The sequence below is a fragment of the Varroa destructor genome, unplaced genomic scaffold (genome assembly GCF_002443255.2).
Source record: "Varroa destructor unplaced genomic scaffold, Vdes_3.0 BEIS01000001.1, whole genome shotgun sequence".
Taxonomy (NCBI): Eukaryota; Metazoa; Arthropoda; class Arachnida; order Mesostigmata; family Varroidae; genus Varroa; species Varroa destructor.
Window position 1 is genome coordinate 34,250,267 of NW_019211454.1, and position 20,575 is coordinate 34,270,841.

The 20,575-nt window shown below is 45.0% G+C and overlaps 1 protein-coding gene across 4 annotated transcripts in view; it reads left to right on the forward strand.

Annotated features, from left to right (window-relative positions):
- The window catches only part of LOC111255606 (protein Wnt-8a-like), a 39,069-nt gene extending 18,727 nt beyond the window's left edge, over positions 1-20,342 (forward strand). For 2 of the 4 annotated variants that reach the window (XM_022817732.2, XM_022817733.2), the window contains exons 3-6: positions 4,013-4,151; positions 11,048-11,173; positions 17,407-17,555; positions 17,763-20,342. In XM_022817732.2, coding sequence (XP_022673467.1) covers positions 4,013-4,151; positions 11,048-11,173; positions 17,407-17,555; positions 17,763-18,260 — 912 coding nt within the window. In that variant the 3' untranslated portion in view covers positions 18,261-20,342. The remainder of the gene's footprint in view (positions 1-4,012; positions 4,152-11,047; positions 11,174-17,406; positions 17,556-17,762) is intronic. The other 2 variants (XM_022817734.2, XM_022817736.2) reach the window with 2 other exon arrangements.
- Positions 20,343-20,575: the final 233 nt, after the last annotated feature.

A 20,575-nucleotide genomic window follows, 5' to 3' on the forward strand; every position in this document is an offset into this window, starting at 1 on the left:
AAACAAGCAAAATTCCATCAACCTAGCCGAGATGTCTACCATAAGCCAAACAAGTGAGTGGCCAGCCGGAGATTGTAACGCAAAGCTCACGTGATTGCCCAGCTTGCTTATGGCATTCCAATCAGTATAGCACTATTAGCTAGTGGGGGAGTTGAATAAATGTTTTAAATCGCGTATTTCCCCTGGTCCTCCCCCTCCTTTTACTTGCTTACAGCCTTATTATCGGCTAGCATTCTTCGGTCAGTTGCGAAATCAGTGTTTTCAGTTTGACCCAATCCTCGATTCGTCTACAATACCCTATACGTACCGATATGTTTCCATTGGTTTTAGGCTTACTGCTACCATTGTGATGGTTACACTGTTGCCACCATGCGCCGTCATGCTTGATCACATGGTATGTGTGTATGGGTTTCACGTGAGCCTTCGCAGTAGTGGAGTCTGCCACGACATTAAATGGCGGTCTGCAATCGTTGATGGCTACAGACGATTAGCGCTAACGAGCAATGAACATTGGACGGCTGAAAGCGGGGAGTCTTTTTGAGAGAACTTATCCAGTACACGGACATACGTTGAACATAGCACGAGCGTTACTATAAAGGTTATCGAACACCGTACAAGATGTTCTGCTACGAAAAATACTCTCTCTGTCCCCCCACTATCTCTACCCTGCGTCGCGCCAGCGTCGGCGCTAACGACAGATCGGATGGCGTCTCGCTTTTGCCGACGATACATCACGCTGTGTGTAACTCAACTGAAGCAAAGGGCCAAGTAGCAGCAGCGAAAACCGGCGCAGCAGCAGCCGTCGTCGGCGCCATAGGAAGGACATCAACGAACGATAAGCAATCGCTCCCATGATCTCTTTGTCCCCTGTCTCAGGGCAGCGGATCTGAGCTACGCGCGATTACGCTAGCATTACAAATAACAGGAGTAGTCACAAATCGACAACAGAAATGACACAAACAAGCAGGCAGGCAGGCAGCCGCTATCAACAGGCATACAAGCAGGTATGCGATCGAGGATGCTTCGAGGACGTAGCTGCTAATAACGTGCCGATGACATTGGTCAGCTGGTGTGGTACTGAAAAAATACAATTTATCGCGTTACTTGTTGTCTGAGTCAATGATGTCCCTCATCTCTTAGCGGGCGTTTGCGGAAGGTGAGGCAGAAAGGATTATTTGATATTTCTATTCATAAATACACAGGTCGAATGGAGCCTAAGAGAAGTCCTTTACAGGTCATTAACGTTTGCTAAAAAGAAATGAGATGTGAAGCGGATGTTCGGTAGTTCTTTTCTGCTGCTCATTATGTGCAGGTTCATTGCGGTAGACTTTTCTTGCTTTCGTTTGTGCCAGGACCTCAGGCAACCGTGGCATCCATGTCGGGTTCGCCGTGCTCATTTATGTCCAGAGAAACTATCGCACCGTGTCATACCAGCAATAGCCGTAACGAAATGGGTCTATCACGGCAGCAAAAGGCGGCAATTTTAGGTGCCTATGGGGGAAGGGGGTGTTGTCGATGATGTTGATAGCAGTAGTGGCATATTTTTGAATTTTATAGATGCATATATATATATATATATATATATATATATATAAATGCCGCGATAGAGGCCGAGTCAATTTGAAACTTTCCGCCGCCTGTCAAGATATTCGTATGGGAACCTGTACCAGTGTCGACGCATTTACTCAAGTTATTTCTTCGGCTTGTTTGCTAGCATGATCGGCAGTAGCTGCTACAACTATCGGCTACTTTGCCCGTACGATAGGGAAGCACGGCGCTCAAATGGAGGGGTATAGTGTGGATTTTCGGGAGATCTTCGTCTGACTGCGCAGCAGAATGTCAACGAACAGGACGGCAAAATATAAAATAAAGAAAAGACGAAAGACAAGGAGAGTAGCAAACGAGCGGATGGGATCCCACCAGTCGCATTGGTGTATGTAAGCAACAGAGTTGCTAAGGAGATCATATCGACGTTAAGTTATCGCCGCATGCAAAAGTGTTCCGGCTGCCGGTTTTTCTTCCCATATTGCCATTCCGTTCACCTTTTTCCCTTCTTCTCTCGCTTCGATCGCTAGCCGCGGATAGCATTGGTTGGCAGCTATAACTGCGGTCTTCATCCTTTATTTGCCTATTCTTTCTCATCGCCACCCGCTTCTTTCTATTAAGCTCGCCCTGTCGTTGAGAAGATATAAGGCACAGCGCGTACTGCAAAAGGCGAGAACAACCCTATGCAAAGTTGCTAATACTGGACGTCGCCAACGTTGCATTTATTCGGCTATGTGGTACTGACCCCGTGGACAAAACAGGCATTGCGCTAAAGAGGTGTTGAACTGGGCTATTTAATTTATGTAGCTATGTGTATGTATATGTATATATCGTTTTGCTCTCGTTATGCCTCTGTGCGCGTACGTCGCGTCACTGTGCGCGTCTCTCCGAAGACCGATGGCGGCGTCGTGTCTTGGTCTTTCTCTCACTCGCCCTCCCTCCCTCATTCACCCCTATCTCTATTTCTTCCACCTCTTCGTGTCTGCTCCGAGCCACTGCATCTTTATCCTGTGGAAGAGTCGATAGCGTTCGATTAGGCGACCATCGTTCCACTTGATTAAATCAGAACAGCCAATGAACAGTGGCACGTCATCGACATTCAGCTTGCGGTTTGTTCAGGGGTTGAGAAGGGGTTGGCAGAGGGAATTATCGAAAACGGCGATTTCTACGGCAATTTCGACGAGAACCATGAGAACAATGCTCGCGCAGACTAGATATATGTAGATACCAGTCTGTTTTGTGCCGGCAATGAAGAAGTGCTAGACGCACATAACACGAAATACGACAGAGAGACAGGCCGGTTGCGCGTTGACTATACCGGCCCAAAGGCGATGGATAATAGAAAAGCCTTCACTGGATGACCACTGCAGCACAATTGGCCTTATTGCCCCGAAAATGCTAAATACATGTCCTTTCGTCTTGAAAAATCTATACGATTGACAGTGCACTCCTACCAACATTCATTGAAAGTGTTAGGGTCTTTATTTGAAAGGGCAGTTACCTAGCATTGTTAAGATTTGGTCCTATTAGTCGTTGCATAGGTAGATGGATCCTTGCAGTCCTTCTTGCAGAGTCAGCCACAGCCGGATCGCTTAGCTGTCTAATCAGGCGAATTAATCTCGTAATCATCTCGAGGTAAATGATACTCCAAGTTAGGTCCGGTCGCTACGGCTACTTGTTCCAGCTGAGAGCGAGTCGGTCGCAGTGGATCAGAGTTTTTTTCTGCTTCAGCGTTAAGATGCTGAAGAACTGTGGCCACGCCAGCTATCTATCTAGCTAGCTAGGTTGGTTGCTGATTCAAAGAGGGGGTGCAGCTGTCTAGATCGGTCTAGATGCATACATGTGTCTGCGTGCGTATGTGTTTGTGTGTGCGTGTGTGTGTGTGTGTGTTTACCGTATGTATGCTGCCTAGAGACACATTCCTGTGCAGTCGAGCAGGACGTCGCCCGGCATCGCTCAAAAGAGCTCGCCCACAAAACGTTTCTGGGCTTTCTATCGCCCTCGGACAATAAGGCTACCTATTATTGTATTGTGCTATAATTTTCCTATTATTGTTTTCAAACAACTGGTAATTGGATTCGTATATGTTTACGCGCAAGTTCAGATAAGAGATCTGCCCTTATATGTAATCCATTCAGACAGCGTACCTCAGTGCATCGTACTTTTTTGGTACCATTTTCCACTTGTTTGAACGGACCTATTGAAAATACTATCAGTTTAATTCTTCATTTCTAACGTTTATCAGATATTTTAGCCAAAATGTTGATAATCCGTTATCATTACCCACCAACCTTTTATCTTTCCACCTTCTTACTTCTCTAAAGCTACTGCAATACAGGTAATTTCTCAGGGCCCAAAAAGTTACTATTTTTCTCGCGTTAGTTAAACTTCGTGACATTAGTTATGCCATGCAAATGGTCAAATGTACAATTCATTCATTCATCCATGTATCTCGATTCTATTTCAGGGTAACTTGGCGCTAATAAATTCAGTACAGGCGGGTGTAGAAATAGGCTATGAAGAATGCCAGTCGCAGTTCAAATGGGACTTGTGGAATTGTCCAAAGGAAGCTTTTGACGTCTTCGATCGTCCTGGCAGCCGCGCTGGTAAGTGACTATCGTTAACGAGGAATATATAGGTAGAAATAAACACGTTTATCCGCATCCGAATATAACTCTACAATTAAAACTTAACATCGATTAACTGCTGAATAATTCAGAGAAAAAAAATCCCAAACTACACAGCGACCGTTCTCAAGTCCCTAAATGATACGCAAGCAGCGATTGAATAGAGCAGATCTATGTTCTTCGGTCATCTACATACCTGCTCGTCCATGATCGTGGGCTCACTATTTACTCAAAGGTTAGCCACTCGTCGGCACGCGAAGCCAATTACCTAATCGGACACTGATCAGGCGTCTTGATCTCCCTCATCTTAAATGGCCGACCTCAATAAAATCGAATCAGCTACCCCCAATAGAAAGTGCCGCTATCACCGCTAAAATGAAGAAGCTGGAGGAGCAGACGACCCAACGCCTCTGTGGGATCATCGCCTACTCGTCCTAAAGTTCGATATTTGCGGCATCCGGTTAACCTTATTGTTAACGAAAAAATGATTTAAAGTCGGCGCATATCATACGGATTGACTTTTGATATGACAGCAGTCTCTCGGATAACCCTGTAACCCCTGACCCCGTCTAAATGTTTTTTCCTACGGATTCAAAAGATAATAGACTTGCATAATGCAAGACTCATCCAAATTGCTGATTGTGATACAAAATAGATTCGCAATAGATTGTTTCAATAACAGTATCTGATGACGTAACACACAGACATTTTAAGGACCATAACTACCTCACCCACGTCTGTCGTTGTTTGTGCACTTCATCTGGTGTACTTCGTGAAGAACACACGACACATGACACAGACAAGGGATATTTTTGTTGAACCGCAAAGGACAACATTTTGATGTGCGTCGTTTTGTTGCCTTTTATAGCCCCATCTCGATACGGCTTGCCGTTGCTGCTGCCGAAGCGGGGCTCAGCCCTAGAAGCTCAAGACTCACCCAAATACCATACGCGATGATCACGGGGATCACAGACGGCAGAAAGACATCGGAACGGCTAGAGCTGCAGCAGCAGTCGCCGAGCTAAGCCCCCACCAAATCAGATAACCACCGAATGATATGTTAGCAGCAGCGGCGGAGGCGGCGGTGGTAGCAGCAGCGAGATTCTTACTTTGAAAATTGCCAAGTATCTCCGGTGAGCCTTATGCTGGCGCTGACCAGACACCTCACCTAGGAAGGCACAGCTAAGTCAGCTAGCACGAGGGCCGTTCTGAAAGCACAAATAACAATCACGCTAAAACAGATAAAGCAATCGATGCGCGCAAGCGTATATCGTTCTTGCCTCAGGTCTTTATTAGACGACTGTTCTAACGGACGTGTGTGCCGCATAAGGCCGCCGAAGCAGTTTACCATTCGCTTTTTGATACTTCCTTTTTGCCTCTTTAAGTAAGTGCTACGATGTCCACTTACCCTGTTTCGCTGCATCCTTGTGCTACTGCGGCTGCTGCTGCATTGATACTTAGGACACGTGTTCCTTAAAGCGGGAGGGAGATTTCCTCCAATGGTGTTTTTCGCTTATGCCCACAGCAGAAGCAGGAGTAATGGCAAAAACAACAGTAGCAACCGCGGCAAAAAATGGGGTAAATTCAATCGTTCTCACCACGTGTGTCGTCAACGCTTAACGGCAAGTAATGTCCTATTGGGCAAATGTTACAAGTATTTAATCCAAATGGAGGGGATTGTATTGAGATGGACGGTATAATTGTCTTTTTCGTGTCATCTACGTGCAGTGTGGTAGTGAACGAAGCTAGAGGTGAGCGATAATAGAAAACATCCGTCGCATTGTTTCTTCGTTGAACGGATGGATCTCTCGCTGCAGTCGCCGTTTTCTCTCTCTTGTTCACTCAGCGCTGAAACCCACTGGGATGCAATAGCATATGAGTATGCTTAATCTATGTACTTTTATTGTATAGGAGGTCTACTCGCGTTGCGGTGGTCCCTACGCTTCTCTTTCTCCAATAGTAGGTCGTCTTCGTTGTTTCTACTGAGTGGGTCCGTGACGACCCTGGCCCACCCGGGTATCAATAGATCACCTCAGCAAAATACCTGGCGGCTGCTGCGTCGGCAGCGACTTCACCTCACTCCCCCAGTTTACCTCTTACCAGCGTGCATTCAGTCACAGAGAAGCGGCCACTCGCCCGCCTAGCTGGTCAGTAACTGCCTACCCGTTTTCAAACCTACCTGTTTGCCTGCCTGGCTGTTGTGCTTCGTGCCTTCTTGGCGGTATGCTTACTTCAGTCACTTCATTCCATTTCGTAATGATATTAGTTGAACGCAAGCTTTGACGGCTGCGGTTCAAGACTTTCTGAGGCGGCAACAGCGCACATTGGCGGTTCGCCCACCGCTGTTTCCCGAATAGCTAAGGATGCGTGGGGCCCAGCATTAACCGTGGTGATGTTGGTAGTGAACTTATTCGATGTCTTCATCTTCATCGGCGAGAGGAGCTCACCGTTCAATTAGTAAAGTTGCAGCAGCAGCGACAACGGGGCATCGATTGCTTGCTTCTATTCTCCCCCCGGTCCTTGAAAGGCAAGCATGTGTACTATTACTATGATAGCTATATACATCCAGCGTATATAGACAGCGCTAGCGTATAACGTAACTCGGCGTTTGTGTCGTTGCGGTTTGTGTGAGCTGCGTAAATTGTTTAACTGAACTCTTCAGGAGCTCATCTAACTGGGGGCTAATACAAGCGGCCGCCACAGTGAGGCAACGCTGGCGGGTGTGCGTCGAGACGTACTTCGACGACAGGGAAAAGATATTCAATCTACTCAGGAAGAAAAAAAAAATCAAGAAAGGTAACGCGATATAAACCAACCGGTCACAGAAAATGCATTAGACACTCTAGTACTCACAGCGAGAGCACGGGACCCAGCGTATGCACAAGCGGTCAACAGCATTTATTTGTATGTATGTGTATGTGCGTACATTGAATTGCGCGGAAGCAATGAGACCCTACGGGCGAGAGACTGTGAACGAGAGTCAAACAGCAGCAAATTATAGAGATTACCTTTGTCTGCTCATGATGTACGCACCGGTACCTAAATACAAAGGTACATACATAGACGCTAACGTTCAGAATTGACTGTCTGATGTTATAGTTCAGGGGTGGGCGAGCGCCTCAGAAATTGAAATCACACACCGAGAAATAGCAAGCGATAGACAGTCATTTTGGTATCGTATTTTTAAATAGACGTTTTGTTTCTCGCTTGTGCTTATTCACCTTTCTTTCTATCTTGATGCGTACGTATGTGCTCTCTTGTTCTTAATTAGAACAGCACGCATTCAGAGGCGAAGAACCATTACCAATGATATTCGTTGCCGAACATCCTCGTCGCTGAAAGAAACAAACCTATACGTATTAGAAACACAAAAAAAGATCGTTACGATGACATAACAGTCATTTTGCAGCGGCTGGGCTGAGATGGGGCGGAATTACGACAAGCAGCCAATAATCAAATGGAGTGTTTATGCGGCACCTACTCTACACTTGTCATTTTTGATCTTACTCCATTAAGTGTCGTTACATCGGTTAGGCAGCGAGGAAGGCGGAGAATCAAGGTGCGAAATCGGTCGGGTGATATTGACCGACAGGCCAGATCTTCGCACGACCGCCTACTTGATGAACAGATGGAATCTGACCCTGTACATGATGACCGTTTAGATAATACAGATCTGTGGTTGCCTTAGGAGCCTCATATTCTATTACAGAGCTATAGTGTTATGTGAACGTTATAACATGTGCTCTGTAATTAAAAGGTGATAAAATTTCCTTGAAATCACCCTTCTGACGTCTATTGGCCACCATGATGATGATGTCGCAGCTGTTGCAGTGGCCGAAGAACTCGTCATTTCAAAACATGCTCCCCCTAGAAAGCGCGCTGTACCGTGTCCCGTATAATGGCCAGAGGATCAACTATACCACAACTTGCTTCATTCAAGCAGGACATAACTTCACGATGTGCTTTTACGCTAAGCTACTCCCTTACTTTGTTTTCCAACTATTATTTAATAATAACTATTTGAATTCTGCCGATATGCTAGTTCGATTCTATTTGCGCTGCGCACCAGTGAGCAATGCCCCTATCTATTTAGGCACGAGGTCCCATTCGAAGTTACGCTTCTCAGTACAAATGTATGTGTGCTAACAGCTAATGTAAGAAGTTTTATAAGGGCGTGTGTCTACGCATGGTGCCTTTAACTCAATATTTGTGTGGGCAAATATGTTCAAAACTTATATTGCAAACGAGGCAATTCTTTCCGTTTGATATGACGCGTACGCGTATGAAGACCATTCTGATATCGTTGCTTTGCTCAACTGAACACGCAGCGTTCTCTCGTACGCTGACGAGGTGAGCGCATGATGACGCATGGCAGACTGTTTTAGCGCGAAGCTAGCTGGTACAAAAAACTGCCGCCGTAAGGCTGAACAACAAACAGCGAATGTTAGTATAGAGTAAGCGTGTTTTTTCCTGTTATTGCGTTTGTTTGTTTTTGCTGATGTTGTTCCTACCGCCACCGCTCTGTTGTATACATTATAGTCTACCTAATTTTCGCGCCTTTCACTTCAAGAGCACTACAGTTAACAGAGATCTCTGTGCATGTCTAATAAATACACGTATGAATTTCTATAGACCATATGACAGAAGTGGCTGCGACACCGCCTGTTACCGACGATTCCGCCACGGTCTCACCTACGCCAACAGGAAAGTTCCATTCGCCGATCTGTCTGTTGACGTATTGACGTGGCTTCGTATGTATATACGCCAGCTGCCGCTCATGAACGCACCAATTTCTAATATCAGCTGAGACTACTCATACGGCTACGACTACCTAAAACAAAAAATTAAGAAGGCAAGAAAAGGTACTGCTTTCTGCCGACGCTGTAGTAGGTTGTTGTTGTTGTTGTTGTCGTTGTTGCTGCTACTGCTACTATAGTTTTTGTTGTTGTTGCTGCTATTGCCGTCGCTGCTACTGCGGTTCTAATGCCGTTTGCCGAGCTATTGCATAGATCTATAGGCTCTGATGAGCTACGCGTTACGCTAGAGTGCGAGCGGACCCCGCCGCCGAAGAGGCCTCTTCTCTTACGAGGATTGTGGTCCGTTCGCTGCTGTCTGTTCGTTGAGGTGCTCTAATATTTGCCGATAACGTCACTTTAATTGATTAGCATCTTCCATCGAAGAACAATAATAACAAGAGCAACAACAAACAACTGTAACTTCAACGACGGAGACGATGACGACAATAACAGCGATAACAACAACGGATAGTTGAACACGAAACGCTACATGGATAACCCCCACGCTGCCGCTGTATAGCAGTCCAGTGGTAGAACGGCACCAACTAATAAGGTTATCTGGGTCGAAGTAGTGAAAGCCACGAAGGCCAAAGCACAAATACGCATTGAATACATATATGATATTAAGTGAGCGAACTGGCTGTCGTTTCGGTTCCGATGCAGGTTTTTCTCTGACCTGACTTCTGTCTAAGTGGGGGTGAATCAGGGAGGGACGTAAATGAGGAGACAAGAGGTTAAAGGCTTTTGGGTGCTGTTTCTACCATCCTAGCGGTCATTACCGGTACCCATACTTGGAGGAGCATTTTCTTTAGCAAGTTTGCCGCGCTGCCTAGATGTAACTCCAAACAATGCTCGTTAGGTATACCGACCCACGATACCTGTCTCAGACATGTGTCAAGCCCACATCAGCCTTTTTACTGTTGCGGTTACTGCGGCGGCTACCGCTTGCTGTCACAGCAACGGAGAATACGCTTACACGGCTCTTTGCGAATCATCGACTGCTTCAGCCACCTCACTAAACTATTACCGTCTATTAGAGAGATATCTAGATAACAGAAACAACAATTGATAACTCACAGAAGCGACTGCCCCGCTATGCATACTTGTTCTTCTGCATGTGTATGAGTGTACTTTAGTGTCTCTAAGTGTGCATTAGCGTGTGCGTATGTGTGCATGTGTTTAGATAGTACACAGACGGTAGTCAGCAAGGACTGCGTGGCACTGAAACAGTCGAAACGGGAACGTATGCTTCGGTGTGCGGTACGCGACATGTGATACGCTCAAACGATAACGGCAGGCGACGCCGTGATGCGTTTTCGGATCGTCGTTCGGACCGCGACACAACGAAGCCAGTGAGCGAACGAGCAATCGGCCGGTTCCATTAGCTCGATAGAGTATTAAAGCCGGTGATATATAATAGCTTGAAGACACGAGCAAAAAACAGAACAGAAACTGAGGTGTTTCAGTTCGACGAGCAATAATCGTCATTCGGTTAGTAATGTTTATTGGCAGTGAACGGCGTATAATGAGATTCTCTTTTAGTGTATAATGTATCCTGCTATATTGTTGTCATTCGTGGTAAAGATAACTTGATAGATCCTTGTTGTTGCTCTATGTAATAGATTACATTTCTGCTAGTTCATTGGAAAATGAATTTGTTCTATCGCGTCTTAATTCTGGCCCTATAAAAAAAACATTCTTTTTGTCCTGCGATGGCAGAGGCTGTACGGGCGGTAAAAGTAGATATAAATATTTGCGATAGTCTCTATCCCAACAGATTAACTGACGTCCGGCTGCAGTTGTTTATTATAATTCACTACTATATGTATTATTTGTCTACTTTCTGTACAATGTCTATATGCTATTAGGCCCTATTACACTGACTTATTAGTCAATAGCTGGTTCTGGAAAGTGTTTTGGGAGGATAGATTCACCAAAAACAAAGCTCTGTTTCCGATATCTTTTTTTTCTCGTGACGTGCGCTCAAGCCTGGGCTAGACGTTCCGCTTAACTAACCTAACAGAGATAGTAATTTGTTCTAATTACTACTAATCAAAAACATCTGGCTTCTTCTTGCAGCAACTCGAGAAAAGGCTTTTGTGCACGCCATTATCAGCGCTGGTATTACGTATACGCTAACGCGGAATTGTTCTTTAGGCCATTTTGACAATTGTATGTGTGACCAGACCCGCAAAGCAACCAACGGTAGGTTTGCCTTTATAACATAATGAGTAGCCAAACGAAAACAGCTGATATTACGCCAAAATGATAGGCAATCTATTTATTTGATCGCATGGCTTACATCATCAGATGATTGACGAGCAGCAGTTGGCATTCACTTCACTTTTGGGCTACAAATGTCTCCGAACGGAACCGGGAGAGGTTGCGGTTAAAAAACTAGAAAATCGTCCGAGTTTGAAGCTTCCGTGTCCTTTGCTAGCTCGACAAATGGTGTGTTTTTAGGATGTTCCTAAATCGTCCTCTAGAAGGTAATAGTAATGTCCACATTTAAATGATTACTGGCTGATTCAGCCCAGGGACTCGGGTGTTCAGATCACATCAACCCTTGCAAATGCATTTAAGCAGGACTCGTCACTCTAACGGTAAAATGGAATCAAATGAAAAGATGCAACATACATGTCGTCATCCGAATGTCTTTAAGCAAGCACTCAAGCTCATCTTGACGCTAAACTGTAGTTCAAACGGAGAATTTTACTACACAATTACAGCTTATTTTACATAGGGAAAAACCCAACGTCGTCAGATAGCTTAATTATTGATGGGCGCGTAGAGGGGCATCCGCACGACGCTTTCTGGCGCGTCCAGTCGTCGTGATATGTGTGTGGTCGAGCTGAAATGTGACTGCCGCTGCCTTCACTGGCGTTTGGTGTTTTTTCAGGCCGAAGGGAAGGGAGGCAGCTAAGTTGTCCGCGTGGCCAAAGCTAACGCAATTAAGCCTATAATATTAATCACTAATGTCTTTAGTGTAATAGCCAGACCACAAGTACGTCGAGATTAGATAACGATCGAGCGGACTACTTAAACGGCATGTTCCTTTCACACCTAAAGCCAGGTCCTTTTTTCTGAGTCACTGAAGGAAGGTGCTCACTCATTCACCCGCCTCCGACGAGCTGAAATGATGTCTCGTACATTCTAAAGTGCTTTGCCGCTGAAGTCGTCGGGCTGTCCCGCCGCGAGCCGCGAGTCCGCGCAACACGAAATGCTTCCTCGGTATCAAACGCAAACGATCACATAAAAGCTGTACAATGGCCAACTGCGAGGCATTCAACTGTCAAAGACTCTCATCGCATTTGTTGGATTTGACTTATATCTCTTTGTTTCTACCTGATTACCTTCTCTTTGTTTTGTTTTGGCTAACTTAAGCAAGTGCTGTACAGTTTTGTAGTGATCGAGTTGAGGCTTTCGTTGCCTTTTTTCTATCATTCATTGTATTACCCTAATTGTTCGTGATAGTTTCCACAACGCGGGCCTTATATATGTAGTATATATAACTTCTTTTCGCATGCCGGATGACCTTACTAAGTGTTTGTTATTGGGGCTACTTCTACGCTGCGCGAATTGCATCCACCCAGAGAAAGCCATTATCGGAACAATGTTTAAGACTCAACAACACATTTAAGGCTCTGGGAGAGGATAGGGCTAAACACGACACGAAGCAGTAACTAAGTACGGACGAGAAGATGTAGTAACCATTTAAAGCCTGGAGGAATCTCGGCCACTCCCATACTGCCCGGCTGACAGTTCCCAGGATTCGAAGGAGACATCTGTGTACCTACGCTATTAGTTAGTTGGCTGTTCGGCGACCTATTGAATCATCATGACAACTAACTCAAGCTATCCGCTTTGGTTGGTCTAAGTTTGTGCCTGAGTGGCGTTAGCGCTGATCGCAGTTGTTGGCTCCATGACGGTCGAGTATTTATGACGGCAACGATCCTTTCTATTCTCCCCTAGTTGTGGTTTGCCGTGTGATTTCGTAGTGTTTTATAGGCATTACAGTCGGAACGGATCACTGTGTACGTAAGGGGTGGTGGCGACATCATCGGTAGAGGACGCCAGCACGATCTACGCGAAAAAATATCGCTGCCACTGTCGTTCCCGCTCGTTTGTGCTGGCAAGACGACTAAAGGTTGCGCTTATTCTTACACAGTTACGGTGTTCTGCGGCGTTCGACAGAACGAGCGGCAAAAGAGAAATCGGCAGAAATATCTGTGCCAGCGATGGCGTCCAGCTAGACTGGATCCCTTGGAACGTCGGCCATTGGGACATATGCATAGATGACACCGAGTTCTGTCAGCCAAGCTAGCTATCGGTTTGGACAAATGATTAGTAAAGACAACGCGTATATCTGTATCGTTGGACTGTGATGATGATGCGCTTACGATGAATTGCTGCTCGGGAAACGGTGACCTGCGGGACAACATAGGACTCGAAACGGACAACAACATGGCCGTCTCGAAAACAGCGAGATACATCGAACGAACGAATAACGAAAACATGAAACCGGAACACGGCAGCGCGAATGTTTAGCGTCATCAAATTCCTGTATCGAAGAGTCCGTCTGACAATCGGTTCCCTCTCTTTTCGCTCGAGCGAGAGAGCGCCCAGAGATTGTATCATCGGCAGTTGAAGACAGAAGTGTTCAACCTCCTTCTGTCTGGCGGTCCGACTTCGGATCGGTCGGCGCACGTTCCATCCTTGGACTTTATGTATGTGTGTGTGTATATGTATACATGCTCGCATGCCTGTAAACGCCAAATTGTATTGTGTGCATATTCGTATTCGTCATTCGTTTCTCGTCCGCTCCTGCTAGAAGAGGCATACTGCTAGGTAGCTGCACCACTGCGAGCTGACGGCGGCAGCGGCAGTAGCTGCAGCTAGGAGTATAGCATTATCTGAGGCAACAGCCATCGAAGTGAGAAAATTGCTAGACAGGCAGACCGGACATCAGCTACTCAACTTTGGACAGAACTACTGCGAAGCTTGAAATAGGACTTAGGCAGAGAAGACACCTGGACAGATATGAGCCGTTGCTAGATCCCATACATATGACGACTGCTCGAGCAGTTACTATTGCCGCTGCTGCGTTTGCACACGTTCGGCCGCAAAAGAGATTTGCCGGTTTTGCTGATTCTCCTCTTGAGCAGCAGCAGCAGCAGCAGCAGCAGCAGCAGCGTCACTCCGTTGTTCCATCTCGGTTCGTCCAGTCACTGTTCAATGGTCCCGCTATCTCTCCGCATAATCGCGACAAGCTCCCCCTCTCCGTATTCGGTGCCGCGGTCCCGAAACGAAAAGTTCGAGTGAAAAGTTTTTGCTTCGAATGGAACCGAAGGACACGTCGCAAAAGCAGAACGTCTCGAGAAGACGGCAGCGCGTTGCGCCGCTGGCAGCGCTTCTGTATGACAACTCACAGCGGAGGAGGCGCCAGCGTGGTTGGCCACCGCAGTTGCCCCTTCTTCGTCCGGCAGCAGCAGCTCTCGCGCGTCGAAAAAGTCTATTTAATTTCATTATCGAGCACAATTCATGTAGTAGAGGCACTTCATTTACGTCGTCATTGAGTAGTGATTCAAAGAAGTAGTACAACGCAGCGCATCAGGTCGTGCATGTTTATCAAACATTGTTACAAAGACTAAGATTAGCAGATCATCATAGGGAGGAACTTATAGGTTTACTGGAGTAAGTTAGTAGCCGAAGCATGTACGATATGAATACGGAACTTCGCAACTTGTATATAATATATGGAAAGGTATTGTTAACTTATTTGTCATAGCACAAACTGTTATAGATCCGTCGGTGTCCATCAATGTTGAGACTCGGGGGCCTGAACATCCGAGAAATATTTAGGGATGAACGTAACGAGTAGTCAATTTAGTTCATTCACGCGTAAGCTAGGCAATAGCCCATTGGAGCGTATATTTGCGGAAAATGGAGAAGAAGACGGAGTATGCTAAGTTATGGGAGAACGAGAGGAGTGGACTTGAAAAGTCAGCCATTCCATAATTGGTTCCCGAGATATCTGCCTGCGCGGCTTGAAGCAGATACGCATGGCGTGTAGTCGAAAACCATTTTGTGTTCGTCAGTGGCAACAATGCAAGAGCAGCAGCTACAACGGTGGTCCCTTTATATTCGAGGCGAGCGCCGAACAGTTCATCGTCTTCATTCGTTGTATAGATCTATTCGACGACGGGATCCGTCGCGATGGCGTGTATGCCGCTATTTTCGGCCGACACCTCTGCGGTGATTACTCAAGCACCGAGACAACAACAACAGCAGCAGCAGCAGTAAAGACAGACAGTTCAAGTATTTTGGTTAGCGCTCAGCCGGTTCCTGCAGCACGCTCGGTTCTATTAAGGTAGTCGATGTCCCCTCCCGGCTTCGCGCGTTTAACGAACAACAGAATAGAAAGAAGGTCTTCATCAACGCTTGACGCGTAGAGTTTCTGCTCTTCAGCTTAACTGGCTGAAGTCTGGGCGCATGAGAAAGTCCTCATCCATTTGCGTCCCATGTCCATACATGCTATTGATGACATTGATGATTGTGGTGATGCTGCAGCAGCCGCTGGAACGTTCGATGAACGCTTCTTGGGTGGCGCACGATTGCGCTTGTCGGCTTTCGCCTTCATGCATCACATGAGTCCAGTCAGCCAGGGCCTGGCTCGAGGCATGTCCGGCACACCTGTTCGGCCAGTTCAACCTTCGCGTTTCCCCGCCTTCCTTAACCTACCTACATGCCAATGGACACACCAATCAGCTTTACTGCTTTTGTCGTGAACACCACGGCAACAGCAGGAGCTTATAATAGGTAAACGCTGTGTGCGTTCCTAAGTTTATGTAGAATTCAAGCATTTTCCTACATTTTACTTCAGCAGTCAGTCACTGATGATTTAATATGATTTCCTCCTCCTATATATATATATATATATATATATATATATATATGAAATCTGTAACACTTACAATGTACAGATGTTCAACTTGTTCCACTTGATACATATAGATCCCGAGGAGACCACGACAAGCGGTGGACAAAAACTGATTGAATGAACACTGTGGTTTTTCTACAATTGGAGTGAATCAATCCTGCTGATTTAAGGCTTCACATTAGCACTTGATCGAGTTGAAATTTCTACATCACTTCAGCAGGAAGTCTTTGCAGAAATTCGTCGCGGATATCCAAGAACTAAAATAATGAACCTTTTAAGAGGAAGTTGCGTGTGCTGGCCGGAACCTGACGAAGATTTTTAACGAGTGGTACATAACTGTCAAGTATGCATCTATGTTAACAGGTATTCGAAGAAACCAACACTCCATTACCCGAAATCGACTAGCAGACTTTGGGAATAGGCTCGCGCAAATTACACCGCACTAACCAAGTGAAAGAACAGTGTGTCCTATAGACACTTTCGCTAGCCGAAAATCACAATGCAGTGTTTTGATTCTTCAGCTATCAGATCTCGGTATCCTCCTTAAGGACAAGGGTGTGTGCCTTTCAGTTCTCTCGTATCCCTAAGATGCAGATGAAAAAGGAGCTGATTCATAACGTAAATTATTTGCGACGACGTTATATTGATTCTATACGATTCTGTTTTTATTCTTATACACAAACGAACTCGTTGACCCCACGGTCGAGTAGCAGCAACGTGGCAAGTTACTCCGCTGAGTACGTCATTTCTGAAGAAACGGCATCAGAATTAGAGTGGCCATCTGAAGCACTAAGTGTCGACGCTGAACCGGGAACTGTTATTTTCAATGGTTAAGGAATACTCTTTACATAAGTGTCGTCAGCAGATTTGTACCATACTTCTGACGACAACAACGGGCTAACATGTATGTTTCTCCCAGCTCCCCGCCTATTATAATTATCTTTTGTTGAAGTAAACCGGCTGAATCGTTGGACTGATCTGTACAAGGTTTCTCATACGACTCCTAAAAAATGGCGATGTGAAACTTTGTATATACGTACGTATACACATTTACACACCGTTCGCGATACAATAAAATGCTGGGGTTTTCATTATTAAAATTTACACAACGAAGTGCGGCGTCGTTATTTGACAGGCCCTGCGTTTAGACTTCAATTGAAAAGAGAAATCAAGAGAGCAAAAAGAGAAGGACAGTGAAAATGGCGGAGGCATAAAGGAAAGCGAGGCCGAACATTAACGTGAGGACTCGACGATAAAAACACGATCCAATATATAATAGGACACAGCGTTAGGGTGTAGTCCGGGCTTACGTTAAGCACTTTGCAGGACAGTAACTAGGCTCAAATTGTATACTCGCATTATGTTTGTTGTTCATACACAGACAGACATACGTATGAACAACAAACAGTTACCGATATTCGTGCGTACGTGGCCGGCTAGGTAGAATGGTTCCCAAGTATGAGGTTGATTTGGCGATCAGGGATAATAAAATATAAAGCATTTTTATTAGATAACCGATGGACCTGGGGTGGATGTTCGGACAATATCAAGTTCGGCGAGAAGCAAGCCAAGGAGTTCTTCGACAAGCGGGAACCGGCAACCGATACGGGAGCAATTAACCTGCATAATAATCGCGTGGGACGATGGGTAAGCATAAACAATTACGCAATCACATTGTAATTAAACATTATACATTATAGAGAGTTTATCCTATGTAATTCATGAATTAAACATTACCTATGTTCCCGATTGAAACAAATAATGATAATCATAAGAAACTGCCACATGTGCACATGTGTGTACCATTTGTTGGTTGTACTGTCAGTATAAATCAATTAGCCGCTACATTTCTAGGCTGTCAAGAGGACAATGCGGAGGATGTGCAAATGCCACGGCGTGTCCGGTTCCTGCGCGGTCAGCACGTGCTGGATGCGACTGGGCGACATGCACACAGTTGGAAATCGGCTACGGAAGGCGTACGAAAGGGCGCAGCTGTTGGAGTACAATGGCGGCACAACGCTTGGCATATACGAGCGAGACTCAGAGAACGACGGTCTGATTCGAAGGCGGAGGCTTCCATTTAAAAAGGGCACGCTGATTTATTCCTTCGATTCGACCAACTACTGCAACGGCACGATTAGTACCCTTGGCAGGGAATGCTCCCAGCGGTCCGGCGTTGGCGTAACAAAGAACGAGGCTGAATCATGTAATCGGCTCTGCCACGACTGCGGCCTCGATATTCGCCGAGAGCGAAAAACCCAGAACAATACGTGTAAATGCAGATTCATCTGGTGCTGCAAGGTCGAATGTCAGTCGTGCAGCCAAGAGGTGGAGCGCACGTTCTGCGCTTAAAGCCACCACAGCACACTAGGAAGATATCATGGCGACCGCAAGAACAATAACAGAAAAACATGAGTCAAAAAAGATGGAGAACATGTGTCCTTCTAGCGAGGGCTGATTCGCCCTTGCTCCCGACGTCTCACCGAGGGTTGGGCGGAACGCACCTTAAGAAACCGATCTAAACTTGGCCAGACACTCACTAGTGGAGCCTGCCCTCGTATTAGCATTGGCATGTAATATAGGGTATATAAAAATCAATGTGACAAACAACATGACGACGTCAACAGAACAACAACAACAACAAAGATCATTTGTGTGAAAGTGAGAACGGGACAGGCTGAGAGATGTATTATAGGTTAGTGGACCTAAAAGAGAAACGGTCGAAATATAAGTGAAGAAACCGGTACCATAATTATAATAACTGCGATAATAATAATAATAATATCGAGAAGAATGACAGCGTTAAGTGATGAGAGTTTGAAGGTTATCGTTATCATCACCAACGTGAAAGGATCGATGATCAAAGCCCATACGATACATTATTTAGGTGATTATAGAGACCGATGACGTGCGCCATAGTGGTTGCGTTTGTAGTAGCCAATTTTATTATAGATATACATGTAAATAGGATCTTGTGACACTGTATTTATAAATCGTAAATAAGTGATGCGGCAGCCGTGTTGTCATGGCCAGTTGCCAGTGAGAGTATAATACCGTCTTGTATATATTATATAATAATAGTACACAGCTAGGGAGAGGGAAAAAGAAATAAGGCTAGCAAAGCAGACAAGGGGCCTTAAAACGCATTAGAATGGCTTGAAATGTACATCAGCTTGGAAGTGAGGAAGGACAAGCATAGACAACAAGATAAATAACATGCAAAAGGCGACGGTGAACACGACTGGTATCCTGCACTACAGTGATATCCATTAAGAAACGTTGAAAGTTACTGTCGATGGGCAAGCCTCGTCACACCTTGGCATTTTCGGTTCTCTGATCAAGCTGCTCATCGACGACCACGAAGTGATACAATTATAGCGCCAGTAGTATATATGCAATACGTATTAGCTGAATTCGTTGACAATTTTAAAATCAGGATATATCAAAAGGCCAGAAAGAATAGTAGTGGTAGTAATAATAATAATAACAATAATAATAATAATACTTGTAAGAGAAAAACAATAGTGGAAACGAAAAAATTATGACATAGACTCAAACAGTCATAGATATAGGCTCAAAATTGACGAACTCAATGGGATCTAGCTCAGCAGGAAGGCCAACAGTGGCCTAAACAGCAACCTTATTGTTTTTAGACGCTATTAGTCATAATCAAATTCGAGGTCCTTCCTTCTGGGCTTTCAACCGATAACACAAAGGGAACGATTCGTTGTGACGGGGCGTAATGCCATTGTGCGTGTACACGTGGTCTGTACATAAAATAAAAAGTAGTAGTTTTTGTCAAGTCTTTTTAACAAAACACCTAACTTCAAGTGAGCTGAAAATGTAATCGGGATGTAAATGGGGAATATCCTGCGAGGAGCGGACAAAGGGGAGGAATGTATTGGCAGGTACGCAAAAATAAAGCAAAACTATACCGTTGTCCAGTACGGTTGTCACAGCTTAGTTAGTGCGCGTGGCAGGTAGTGGCAAATATATATATACATATGCATATACATAAATATATATTTATACATAAATCTGTGTATTAAGTGGGTACCTATGAAGGTAAATAGCCATACTGATACGCCAGCTAGTTGGCATTTGGTTGCAATTGAGCGGCGCCGCCTTAATGTTGGGAGCACAAATGGGTCAATAAGAAAAAACGAATGAAGAGGCGAATCAAGGACAAATAGATATTTGGGAAATGCAAAACTGATGGAAAAAACCCTGTAAATGGAAAATATAATGAGGAAACGCATAAACATTGTATATGAGTTCACATTATAACGAGAAATTCTAAGAAGAGACAAACATATAAACGCGCATACACAGACAGCTAAAAAGATTTTAGAAAAGCAGCTTACACAGAGTCAGTATGAAAACGAATACATAATGTAAATAAATAAAGACAACGTAGTTTAGCATTAAACCCAAGGTACTGCATCTTCACTCCTAACGCTGAAAATATTTATTTTGTAATTTACTTGAATCAAGGTATACGATGGGTAGTTACTTAAGCGTTTATCTTTATGCCACTCCTGGACGTAAAAATTGTGGGTAAATAAAAGTAAATGATTAATCTACCTTGTACAGCAATTTTCTGGATTCACATGAATCGCGCACCGTCCTTGGGGGTACATTTCCCCGTGAATGGCAAAAGGTTCACA